Here is a 14,168-nt window from a genome sequence, read left to right as displayed (position 1 = left end):
TCCAATGAAAGTAATCAGGTCTCCTTAGAGAAATAGCTGATTCTAGGACTGGGACAGAAATGTTCAAGATAAGTAACAAGCATCTTGTAATGCCAGAAAGGAAGGAAGAACTTTAAAAAAAAAAAAAACTAACTAAAAGAAACAACAAAAAACACCCCACAGTGAGGAGGGCATGTCAAAGGTGCACAGGAACCAACTGAAAGTTTCCAATGGCCAAAGCTGGAACGATGTGAGCAACAAATAAAGTAGTATTGGATTATAACTTAAAGTATATAACAAATGTCCATGAGTCCATACTGACATAAATGATTGAATACATTAGTAAACAGGGGAAAAGAAACAAATCTCTTGTGTAAAAGAACTGTAAAAAATGTGTGCAAATACTTTGCTCTCAAGAAGGTGAAACATAACTCTCTTACATATGACCTATGCAGGCTAACTTCTTCCAAAGAGTGTAGTATGGAAGGGAGGACAAAAAGAATAACTTGACAGTGGAGAAACTTGACAAACACTACTGAAGACAGGTGACCAAGGTCAACATCAACAGTGACAAATCATGTTCAAGGTAAATATCCTTGCTATAAAGTGATGAAAACAACACTTTACATCTGTAATCTTCCTCCCAATATCCCATAACCCCAGTCTAATGTGGAGAAAAACGTCAGGCAAATTGTAATCAAGTGCCATCCTACAGAATACCTAATCAGTATTCCTTAAAATAAAGATGAGGAAAGTTTGAGAAGCTTACAGCCAAGGAAGACCTAAGGAGAAAAAACTAAATGTAATACGATAGGATCCTGGAAGATAATAAAGAATATTAGAGGAAATCTATGGAAATGTGAATATAGACACTAGTTAATAATAATGCATCATTATTACTGGTTATCAAACACTAGCTCACTAACTGTAAGAGATGTAAGATATTAATACAGTGTATAGGACTATATGGGAACTTTGTATTATTATCTCAGTCTTTCTGTAAATCTAAAACTGTTCTAAAAAATAAAAGTCTATTTATAAAATGAAATACAAGTAGGTAGAAGATTTTAGGAATTTTATGTGCTGTTGAAATTTTCCCCATAAACATAATTTTTTTTTTTTTTTTGAGGTGGAGTCTTGCTCTGTCGCCCAGGCTGGAGTGCAATGGCGCAATCTCCGCTCACTGCAAGCTCCACCTCCTAGGTTCACGCCATTCTCCTGCCTCAGCCTCCTGAGTAGCTGGGACTACAGGCGCCCACCACCATGCCCAGCTAATTTTTTTTGTATTTTTAGTAGAGACGGGGTTTCACTGTGTTAGCCAGGATGGTGTCGATCTCCTGACCTCGTGATCCACCCGCCTCGGCCTCCCAAAGTGCTGGGATTACACCGGCGTGAGCCACCGCGCCCAGCCCATAAACATAATTTTAAAAGTTCATTTACAATTTTTGTAATTCTTAGGGAAAATGAATATGCAATTTAAATAACTGTCTTAATTTAATAAGTATCACTATTTTATCTTTTTTTTTTTTTTTTGAGACGGAGTCTCCCTCTGTCCCCGAGGCTGGTGTGCAATGGCGCAATCTCGGCTCACTGCAAACTCTACCTCCCAGGTTCACGCCATTCTCCTGCCTCAGCCTCCCAAGTAGCTGGGACTACAGGCGCCCGCCACCACGCCCAGCTAATTTTTTTGTATTTTTAGTAGAGACGGGGTTTCACTGTGTTAGCCAGGATGGTCTCGATCTCTTGACCTCGTGATCTACCCGCCTCAGCCTCCCAAAGTGCTGGGATTACAGGGGTGAGCCACCGCCCCCAGCCTATTTTATCTTTTTTATAACTGGTAATGTTAGTTTGGTAGGTTTACTTAATTGAGGCAATACAGTATAGTGGTTGAAAAGCATAGTCTCCGAAACCAGACTGCCTGACTTTGAATTCTAACTCCATGGCTGAGAAACCTTGGGTGAGTTACTTAGCCCCTCTGTGCCTCAGTTTCCTCACCTATAAAAAGAAGATAAGGTAGCTAGTTCACAGGGTTGTTGGGTTAAATGAATTAAAACACATAACGCACTTAGAACAGTGGCTGGAACACAGTAGGCCCTTCATAAATGTTTGCAGCTATTTTTAGTTGGTGCAAAAGTAATTAATTGCAGATTTGGCCACTAAAAAAACTATATATATATACATACATATATTTACATATATATGTATGTATATAGCCAAAACCTCAATTACTTTTGTACCAACATAATACTTTATGCACTAGTAGAAATAGGTTAATGATATAGGTTAGCTCTGAAATGAAATCTAGTAGCTATGAAATAAAGGAAACTTCTGGGAAAATAATATAATTTGAATAGGTGTAAAAACATTATAAAACCTTCCTTTTTTTTTCTTTTCTTTTTTTTTCTTTTTGAGTTGGAGTCTTGCTCTGTCGCCTGGGCTAGAATGCCACGGTGCAATCTCAGCTCAACGCAACCTCCGCCTCCCGGGTTCAAGCAATTCTTCTGCCTCAGCCTCCCAAGTAGCTGGGATTACAGGTGCTCGCCACCACACTCGGCTGATTTTTTTTGTATTTAGTAGAGACGAGGTTTCACTATGTTGGTCAGGCTGGTCTCGAACTCCTGACCTCAGGTGATACACCGGCCTTGGCCTCCCAAAGTGCTGGGATTACAGGCGTGAGCCACCGTGCCTGGCTTATAAAACCTTCCTGACGTGCTATTTTTTCCCCAGTTTTGTACAGCCAAATCTCTTATTTGGCACATACATAACTAAATAAAGCTGGTATATGCCAGTACTTCTGCTGACTTAACCAAAACCAAGGTGGAGTGATTATCGTCACAGAGAGTTACACTGCCCTCTCTTTGAAACCTAATAAATCTTAGTCTTAGAAAAGAAAGTTATTTCTATCCCCTATTCTAATGTTTTACAATAAAATCTTCAGGTATTAATATACTTAGGAAACATTAAATCTCAGGCCAAAAGAGCTTGATTTTCAGAGTGCCAACGACAACCATCAATATTCAAAATTAGTGTTGGGCAAAAACTACAAAATACTAATGGCCTCAATGCCTTCACAAACCAAAGTAATACTGTAGTCTTCTCAGAGTCAAGGAAATTAACATGCAGAAATCCATATATTTCTAAAATTATTAAATGCTTTTCAATTTTCTCAGTTTTAATTTCTAATAGATACAACCCACATAAAAACTCTTTGGGATCCTCAGTAATTTTTTTTAACAGTGTAAAAAGGTCCTGGGAGTCCCTGCTATAGTTTTTCTTCAGAATCACTATATCCAATCTGTCCCTGGATTTCAAGAAAAATAAAAAAAAATCACCGCAACTGCAAAACACTCCAATAACTGGTGGCAGCACAAATGGTCTACGAACTTGCAATTCCTTTTTTTCCTACAAGGTAGCCCTAATAAACAGATCTTGAAGTTGTCCCCAACTAACATACTAAAAAAATAGCATCAGAATTATTTTCGTAAGAAGTTTCAGAAGCTCCTTAAGTTACACTATAAAGAATTCCAATTCCTGAAATTAAATACATTGCTGAAGCCCACAAATCAACAGAAATGAACATGATGACTAAATAAAGAAAATGCTAATCACAAAGGTTCATAAACTTTCCTATATATTTGGGCAGAAGGGTAAACTACTAGGTCATGAGCATGTCCTAATAATATTTCAGTTGGAACTTCATAAATTAGCAAGCCCTCAACTAGCTGTGTCATAAATGGTTTAAAGAAAATTCCATTTTTACCAAAACTGAAGAAAGTTAAGTGGCTGCTTGATGCAGTAAAAAACAATAGATTTAGATAGAGAAACCTGGGTTCCAACCCTTGGTCAGCTACTTCCTTGAAATGAACACATAAAAAACTCTTAGCTTCTCTGATCTCAGATTCATCCTCAGTAAAAACACAACTGATAATACCTGTTTTACCTATCTTTTAAGGTTGTTGTGAGTATCAAATAAGTAGAAATAAAGCTACTTTATAGTCCTAATATACATAAATGGCAATTATTACTAGTAAATCTGTAAGCCATTCAAACTACCTTTGAAAACAGATTTGCCTCGCAATCATGTTCAATAACAAATGCATTTATAGCTAGATCCCACAATATTTTGACTAAGGAAGAAAAGACATTACATTTAAGTTTCAATTTCATTTGCTGTGTAAAATCTAAATTGGTGAATTATCTGAAAATGAAGCAGTCATTCAGGATATGTTTTATTAAAAATTTCTGTATCTCTCAAGTTATAGTACTTAATTTAGTCATATAACTAAATACAAGATAATTTTTAAATACCATGGTGGCCATATTGTAAATGTAATGAAATTTAATTTATACTACAAAGTTATTACAGATGTGAATATAATAAAATTCAACCAAAGTCTTAATACTAGTCACCTAGAATAGTAAAACTCCTGTATCCCAATGTTTGCTTGTTTATCTACTCACTCTGTAATACAGTAATCTGAATTTTAATTTATTGTTTCACCCATCTGAGCCATTTATTTTCTGCTTCATTCCACTTATCAAGTGAAGACAGATTAGCCAGCTCCACTTTTTGTTCTCATGCATTAACAAAATACCACGGTGTTTATATTGCCAACACTTCATGGAAATGCCTAAGTAAATAAATGAAAAAACCATGATGTTTGCTTTCATTAAAAAAAAACCCTGACAATAATTTGAAAATCAATCTTGTTAATTCAGCTTAACCTCTTTAGGGAAAGCAATGAAAATAAGGAGAAAAAATGTTTCAGAACTTATCACTAGGAAACTCCTGAGTTTTGTTGTAATGGCTTTTGAAGTTGCAGGATAAAAGTGAAGCCTGAGAAACAGCAACTTACTTTATTCAGCTACCAGGGATTATGAAAATAATAACAACTGACATTTGAAAATGCTTATTCTAAGAGCTTTACATATATAAATTCATTTAATCGTCACAAAAACTCCATTATCTCCTTTTAATAGACACAGAAACAAGTATAAAGGAAGAAGATAAATAATTTGCCCAGGGCTACAAACAACTAGCAAGTGGCAGAAAGAGGATTCCACCTCAGGTATCCTGGGTCTAGAATTTGTGCTCCTAATCACTATGATATATTGCCACATGGTTGAAGAAATTAAGCTTAATGACAAGTACTCTGCGATCTGCAATTTAACAGGCTTTAACTTCCAATGAATATGCTAGTTACTACTATAAACATTGTTAAATGATATAAACCATTCTAGGCAAATGCAGAAGAGGAATCTAATACACCGAGAACTGGTACAGGTGTAATAAATGAGCTACTTGTATTTCATACTTCGTTTCTCAAAGACTCATTTCATACCTTCTAGTCACTAAACAATAATCTATTAACATTCATATTAACTTCTAAGTGATATTCATTAGAAATAACTTCTAAAAAGATTTATTTCTAGGATAAGACAGAGCAGTACACATCTGAGGCTAGCAGCTTAATGTTTCTAATATTTCACAAAATTTCTGGCACACTGTAAAGTTAAGTAGGAGGCATCAATGGTAAAAGTAACAATGCAATTTGTCTGAAAAAGAAATTTACACATCCTCCTGTACATTCTCCCTGGGAAAAGAAATGAATTAATCCACAAGACAGGATTTCAATGAAGACTTTGCAAATTTATGCAGAACCTCTCATAACAGAACATATTATTTAATGGTATTAAACTTTTCATTTAATGAAAAGTTCAATAAAAACATTTTATTCAACCTAACTATTCAATGAAATTTGTTTTAGAAAGTTAACATACTACTTCTGACTACAGTCCTGTAAAAACAATTCATCAGAAGCTATCACTTATGAGGTCAGCATTATTTTCTTTATAAATAATATAAAGGTGATATACTCTTAAAATTAGAAAGCATCTTTTAAAAATAAGAGAACTTGACTAGTTCATCTGAAATTGGCCATACATTTTTATCTTCCTTTCCAGCCTATTTAAAAACCAAACCAAAAAAAAAAAAAAAAGAAAAAGAAAAACAAGGCACCATAGTCACAAACCAAAAAATCCATTTAAAAATAGTACTATATAATCAAAAAACTATAAGAAATTATTAGACTATTGATTTTCCCTCAAATATATTTTAAAATGGCAGTTAATATTTCCAAGCACTGAGTAGCAGTACAATTAGATATTCTATACTATTCTTTCTAGCCCAATTAAAAGGCCTTTACATTTTCCACATTCCCAGATTTTGAGCTTCCTTGAGTGATATTCCACATGAAAACGGGGAGGTATGTCACAATGGCAGACTTAAAAAATTATTATATAAACTTGAAAAGCACTTATGAATCTGTTATTTAGAATTCAGAACGCATTATTCCATGGGGAGGAAACCATAAACCTGAATTGGTACTTACACTGCACATATATTAATCTACAGTGTTATAATTAAACACAACATGCAAATGCATAACTGAGTGCTTTCAGCATTTTCATATAAGATAGAACATTTACCTTGTAATTACTCCTAATGTACCTTAATGACACTGGATAGAAATCTAAAACTTCAAATTCCACATCTGCTACTCGTATAAGACTACAAGGTAACCTCCTCCTGGAGGTTAAGTAGTGGAAAGAGAATTACCAAACTGTCACTTAACTTACCCCAGCAAGAATAGAATATTTTCAGTCCTCCAATCTTCCACATTAAGCTCTCTATTTTAATTTCTAAGTTTGAAAATTAGAGATAAACCATATATATATCTTAACCCTGCTGGGAGTACAGAGCTCTTTGGCAGACATTTATATTTTTTCTAATCAGTTCCTCAATGACAATTACAATATGAGCTTCATAGTCTCACTTGGGAAATTTTCATTAATTTGTTTTCATACAATTTGAAAACAAATACTTAGCTGTCTTCTTAGGAACAAACTGCCAACATTCAGAACAATGTATAATCTCCAACTCTAATCAGATTTTGAATCACAGATTCGTAAAACTGATAGCATCTAGCACAGTGCCTCATTCTTAACAAAAAATTAAATGAATTAAGCCATATTCCAAAGCTAGTCAGTAGAACTAGGCCTAGAACCTACATTCTGATTCTCTTTTCAGAGCTTTTGCTGCCATCCTTTACTACCAATTTAACCAAACCGTATAACCTGGCCATTATTTATCAGCAATAAGACGTTGATGAAATCACAAGTCACACATACATCTCATCTGTGAAACGGAGCTAAAGGTACCTGCCTTTGAGGGGCCTGGGTGATTAAGCTTGTTTGTATGACAAAGTACTCTGTAAAATGAAAAGCGCCATATACAATTATATATCATTTCTAACTACTTGGGGAAAGTAAAATGTGGCCATAAACCAATCACGAAGCTGTTTATCTAAGACTAGCCTCAACCTATGATTAAACATCTGCGGCAAAAGTGACTGCACATTAGTGCTTCAGTTAGTAATAAAGGTTTTAAGAGATAAAAGTTATTACAGAAAAAATGTATTCTGATTAAACCAAAAGATGATTTAATTGTACATCTACATTCTTTATTCTTAAGAGCTGCCTTTTTAGCTTAACAAACATGAATTAAAAGGTAATAAACAACGCCAAAAATATGGCATTTTCCTCTTAAGGAGACAATACACAAAATATTGGGAGGGCTACTGAGAAATTACTGACAAGGCTCTTCCACTCTAAAAGAAAAACAGTGAATGAAACGGCTCTTTGCTGTTTGGCCACAGTTTAACTTTGTGGTGATAACTACAGAAAACAAGTCCAGGGATATTTCTCAATACCCAGAGACAAAAAGCAGGGCTCATGACTATAGGGATACATGTAATAATACCATCTTAAATAGTTAGAGCATTTTAAACATTTTACCTTTCCTGAAGATTACATCTCATGAGATCTTTGTAATACTTTTATTAAGTAAATAAGGAGTAGTCTGATACTCTAAGAAGCTGAAAATCATCATCAAAATTAAAAACAAGCACAATATTATGTAGCATTTTCCTTATCTTTTATAATGAGGTCCATTTATGTTTATAAAACAAAAACGTTCCATCAACTCAAATTAACTAGTTTATTTCTAGATTTTGATAACGATATTTCAAAGACAAAAAATCAACCCAAAGGTAAATAATGAACATCCTCTGGCCATTGCATACTACTGAGTTGGTTATCAAAAAAAGTTTATCCATTTTGTAATTAATTTGCTGGCCATAAATTGCAAACTTTTTGATAACGTCCTTATGAATTTTTAAAATTAAATTTCAGTGAATGTATTTCCATACATATCCCTTTACCTCAGGGGGTAGTCTCTTTCTGTATCTTATTTTTTTCTTTTCTCACTTAGGGTCAACTTTCAGTCTTCATCCTTCAGTATTCTCTGAAGTGTCTGCTCACAATTTAAAACTCTTATAAAAATTTTTTTTGAAGATAAGTAGTCCAACTTGTTTTAAATTACTATCATTTTAAATCCATGACATAAGGATAATTATGTAAAATGAAGATTTTTAAGAGACATAAATCTTTTAAGGAAAGTAACTAAAAACAAATAGAAATCTTAACTAGAAATCTTAGTTATACTAATAAAAATGCATTTAAATTGATGCATTAAATAAAATCAGGTTTTACACCTTAAATCAAGGTAAATGACTTGTCAACTAATACATCATTTTAAATTTCACCTTAAAAATCAACCCAGTTAATGAACTGCATATCAAGAAGTATAAATTTTATTGTTTATAAATTTAAAAAATTAATCTAGTTAAGAACAAATTGTTATTACAAAGCTATGCTTCTTTAAATAAACGGCAAATTTATCATTTTGGTAAATTTACTACCATTATAATACTTAATGTAGTTAGGATATCTTTCCACAATAACTTTAGGTAACTTTACTGCCATTTAATCATCCACAATCAGACTTCAAAATCAAGCTATTAAAATGAATGGGAATATGAACAACTTTTCTAATATGTATACATTCTCAAAAGAATCACTTATGTGATTGTTGTTTTAAGGAAAACTCAAATACTAAAACTTTGAGGCTTCAATCCAGTCATTTTGGGCATTTCAACCTGAAAATAACAGATTAGAAATAAACTCTTAAATTTAGTACAAGCACAAGATACAATTTTAGTTTTTCAAAATGTCCATCAGAAAATAAGTATTTAACTTATATACATACATAGAAATATTTATTGAAATCTTACAAATTTCTATAAAGCCCCAAGAGGTCTCATATAAATAACACTGAGAATCTTCATTTTTATATCTAGACATACTATTATGAATATGGAAATGAAACTGCCATTTATCACAGAAGAATAGGAGCTGTTTTTGTAACTATTTATTATCCTTGCCATCAAATTTAGACCTAAGAGGCACTAAACATTGAAAGACAGGTACTAAGAACGAGTCAGAGATATACAATCTTTTACTTTAGAGGAACAGTCTCATGCTCCATTATCCATTTCTAACTAGACAGAGAATTCTGTGATTAGCCCGTAATTCAAGATGTTACAGATCGGCAAAACAGAATTAAGTCTGATTTTTGTTAAAACAAAACAAAACAAAACAAAAACTTAAATGCAGTCATTTTAGACACCAAAACTTCATCTAAAATGCGGAAAGGTGAATTTAGGTAACAGTGTCAACAATGTAAATTATAAACATTAGTCTGCTTATTTAAGACCAATCAATGCACTGTTACCATTAACAAAAAGGTTAAAATTCCAATGATCTCAAATTTTCCTACGTCAAATGGACCCAACCACAGGAATCAAAGATATTTTTCTTTTTTGTATTCTTATTCCCTCACACTGAAGTTTCTATTAGGTATTACACTATTATCTGATTATAAAATAGTTTATACTGTAACCATCAAAGATTTGGGGAGAAAAGCACTAAAATAACTAAAGCAGAATACCCTGTTCCTACCACTGTGTACGAACTTATCTGCTAGGCCAGCATTTAAAATTTTACAAACTATCCAGTAAGAATGCTAATAGAAAAGTGACAAACCTGAAAATATGGCTTCTTTCAAATATAGTAACATGTGGGAGAATTTCCTGATATCATTCACCAACTCCTTGATGTAATCCGGATCAAAAATAGAGTTGGAACTTAAGGACTTGAGCCCCATTTCAGAAGTTGTAACATCAGTAGAGAGTTGGCCTGATGCCCAAGCACGTTTTTTCTTTGTCTTTTTCTGTTTGTGAGCAATCATCCTTTCACGTAACAGTCAGAAAAACTGAAATCCTTAAGAGGGCAAGAAACAAAATAAAAACAAGCGGGGAGAGAGAAAGAAACACAAATACTAAATCAGCCAGGGAAATATTACACTAGATTTTCACAAACAGCCCACAGCCCACAGCCCACCTTGGTATCCTGTTTTTTAATTTTTAAAAGTCAATAATCAATCACTGTATTATTGATAACAGCAGTTTCCATTTATTAAATGCCAGTAATTCTGACAACTCTGACATGCAAACTACTGTTCTTTACATTTCACAAATGAGGAACCTCAGGTTTAGAGGTTAAAAATTTGCCTTAAGCTCTCAACTGATACTGAACTAGGACTTAAACCTGTATCTGCCTTGATGCCAAAATCCATGCTCTTAATAACTTCCTCTTGATTCCTAGGGCATAGAATTTTATTTAATTGTAAAAGTTGTTCTGAAACATCACTTAGTAGAAGGTCATATTCTTCTCCCATGACATCACCTTCAAAAATAAAGATGAGATATGGGCTTTGAAAAAAGAAATACCTGTTCTTAAAATCCTCCTCTGTCACTTACTGTATGATCTATTCATCTCTTTACTTCAGTATGCTCATTTATAAAATGGGAGTAACATCCTGACAACACCTATCTCAGGAGATTATTGTAGGGATTACATGACATGATGATACAGAAGTGTCGAGAACATAAAAGTTCAATTACAGTTAGTTTTTCCTAATAATGCATATACATACATATACACAGACACACACACACACGACACATCCTGGATTACCAAGTCTCATCAAGGATATTTCTTTGTTGAAAACAAGTTACAAGGGTGCCCACTAATCTGACATACTCTGACTGGTTAAATAAATAAATGTGTGATCATCAGAGCAATATTTTTGATAATCTCAGGATGGTAGTAAAAAGGTAATCTTTTGGTATTAGAAAAATTTAGATTTGAATCCTGGCTCTAATATTTTCTAGATATGTGACCAGTACAATTTATTTACAGGCTTCTGTGAGGATTAAAAGGGATCACAAAATTAGAAGACTTCATATGTTAAAACATCTAATACTGGCACATAGCTGGAACTCAAGAAAATCATAGTTATTTTCTTCTTCACCCTCATTTTGCCTTTCCAGAGTTAAAAGTTCTAATCTTGTTTGTATCTCTGGAAATCAAAAAGGAAATAACTGGAGGAATTAAATTAACTCACACTTTATTATTAACACTTTTTTTCAAGTATTTTGTCTTGAATATTTGGCTACATGGTAGATGACTAAGGACTTCTATAAAATTTACAATAGAAAGTTTTTTGGGTTTTTTTTTTTTTTTTTGGAGGGGGGAATGGTTGAGTCTGGGTCTCGCGCTGTCACCCAGGTTGGAGTACAGTGGTGTGATTATAGCTCACTGCAGCCTCAAACTCCTGGGCTCGGGCCATCCGCCCGCCCCAGCCACCCATGTAGCTGGGACTCCAGGGGCACAACACCACACCTACCTAGCTAAAAAAAAAATTTTTTTTTTTTTGTAGAGACACAGTTTCACAATGTTGCCCAGGTTGGTCTCAAACTCCTAGGCTCAAGTGATCCTCCTACCTCAGCCTACCTAAATGCTGGGATTACAAGCATGAGCCACCATGCCTGGCCCACTAGAAAGTTTTATGTAATATCCATTTCTAGTCATATGTAAGATATATTATTGTATCATTTACTCCTTCCTATATCTCACCCAACTCCATAGTTCATTTTTCTTTCTGATCTACAGGGTTCTCTAATCAACCCACTTCTCTCTACTGCTACCACACTAGTGAATTACCATCATTTCTTTTCTGAGCTACTGTACTACTTTCCTAATGATCTATCTGCATCCATTCTTGTCTCATCACAAATGTAGTGAGCGAACATTTCAAACATAAATCTCATAATGTCATTTCTCTACTGAAAACCCTTCCAAAGGATAAGTGAGAAGCTATCATGCTCTACAAAGCTCAACATGAGATCTGGCTCCTACCTACCTGTGCAATGTCATATGGAGACACACCTGCTGGCTCTCAACACTCCTGCCACACACACACCTCCTTCTCATTCTTCCAACAGTATTTGTTTACGATGACTCTCACCAGGAAATAATTTTACATAATGAGCTAGTATACATGTTAAGTATATTATGTTTGTGTGTGGCACGGCTTCTGGGTAAGGCTCCATGGGATGTATGTGAATTTTTAAAAATTCCATCCCATTTCATTTTTTAAAAAGCTGGGTGCAACTCACTAACTTGGTTTCATACACGTCATAGGTCATGACCCTACAGTTTGAAAAATACCAACTGTTCAGCTCAGGGTCCTGTCTATGTGTAATTCTATTTGCCTGGAATATTCCTTCTCCTTTGTTTACTCATCCTGATCTCAGCTCAAAGCTTACCTCCTCAAAGAAACGTTCCTGGACCATCCCCATCCCCCAGCAAAACCACTACCACCAAACCAGAGTAGAATCTCCTGTGAGATGTTCTATAGTATCCTCTACTTTTCATCGCTGCTCATACCACAGTTCAAACAGATCATGTCTTCCTAGCTAGAGTATAATCTCGTGGAAATCAAGACCATGTATGTCTGTTTGCTAACCATGTGTTCTCTGATCACAGCACAATGCTTGGCATATGAGGAATGAACTACTTAGAACTAACTGCAGATAGGCTTATAAACTTATAAAGTTTCAATTAATTTTTATAGAAACAAAAATAACTCTGGGTTGTTGCAATGTTTTGAAGTGAAAATACAAATTTTTTAAAAACTCTCTAAAATGGTATGTTTCAAAAAGAAAAGCATATGAAGCTGAGGGATGATTACATAAAACTGAAATCAAAGTTGGATTTCTATTATTGCTCCTCCTGATTATTAAACTGGGGGCCACACTTTCTAATTTTTAAAGTTTGTTTATTCACTGCCCTTTTGTCAATCTCAAATTATTTCTGAGAATCTAACTTCTACATTTAAACTAGTTTCAAACCTATCTAACATTAATCCTTCTATGTGTACATCATTTCTAAAATGAATCTAGGGCAATTTTTGAGCATTATTATTATATCTAAGTCTTCCTTCCCATCAACAAAAACAAAACAAAAATTCAAAGTGTCTTGTTTGGGCAGCTCTTTTACAAATCACTAACCAAAATGCCTATTAGCCTAAGAAAACATCACTCTTGTAGTTTACTTAATAAAGTCATTCTGTTTAGTTATGACAGCTTTTAAACTTAGTAAATTAGAGAACTGGTCACTGTCACTGGTAAAGATGGTTACAAAAATTAAAGACATTAAAACAATTTACCTATTTTAGCAGAAATAATTTACTTTAAGTAACTACATGTAAAATAGTAACCCAAACTTTTAAAGTGTTTCAAAACTGCTGGAACATTTTTAGACAAGACTTAAAAAATCTGCAAAAAACAAACACAGCAACAACAACATCAAACACATGGCAAGGAGAAGAGGAACTCTTCTCCTCTTATAAAAAAGGATTATACCCTACCTCTAGCCAGCATTATAATGATTAATGTGCTGATTTTGTTATATATTACTACTTTTCATATTCCAGAGTAAAAAAGGAAACATTACAATTGAAAAAACGTTTAAAATAACAAACTTAACCCAAGCTTTCATAAATGAACTATGATAAGAGAAGCTGGGACAATATACACTTTCCAAGATCATATACACTACTTTCTCATGTGCTAAAATGAATATTCTCTTGTTGGCAGTAACATAAAACGTAGTTACTAACAGACTGCAACTGGCAACTTAATCAGGTAATGATGCATGCAAAGTACTTAGCAGAGTGCCTGGTTCATCATAAAGATGAACGATAAAGAAAAGTCATTATTACTAGCAGTGCTTTATTGTGGGAAATTGTTTTTGAACAAGATGTGGCTTCACTACAATGCATTAGTGGATTGTGAGCAAGAAATACAGGACTGGAGACAATT

The 14,168-nt window shown here is 34.0% G+C and overlaps 1 protein-coding gene across 4 annotated transcripts in view; it reads right to left on the bottom strand.

The window, feature by feature from the left end:
* Window positions 1-14,168, bottom strand: part of ARHGAP29 (Rho GTPase activating protein 29) — a 74,843-nt gene that overhangs the window by 48,575 nt on the left and 12,100 nt on the right. For all 4 annotated transcript variants that reach the window (XM_054475779.2, XM_054475807.2, XM_054475788.2 and 1 more), the window contains exon 2: window positions 9,985-10,221. In XM_054475779.2, coding sequence (XP_054331754.1) covers window positions 9,985-10,189 — 205 coding nt within the window. In that variant the 5' untranslated portion in view covers window positions 10,190-10,221. The remainder of the gene's footprint in view (window positions 1-9,984; window positions 10,222-14,168) is intronic.

The sequence above is a fragment of the Pongo pygmaeus genome, chromosome 1 (assembly GCF_028885625.2).
Source record: "Pongo pygmaeus isolate AG05252 chromosome 1, NHGRI_mPonPyg2-v2.0_pri, whole genome shotgun sequence".
NCBI classification, from domain to species: domain Eukaryota; kingdom Metazoa; phylum Chordata; class Mammalia; order Primates; family Hominidae; genus Pongo; species Pongo pygmaeus.
This window is presented reverse-complemented; position numbering and strand designations above follow the sequence as displayed.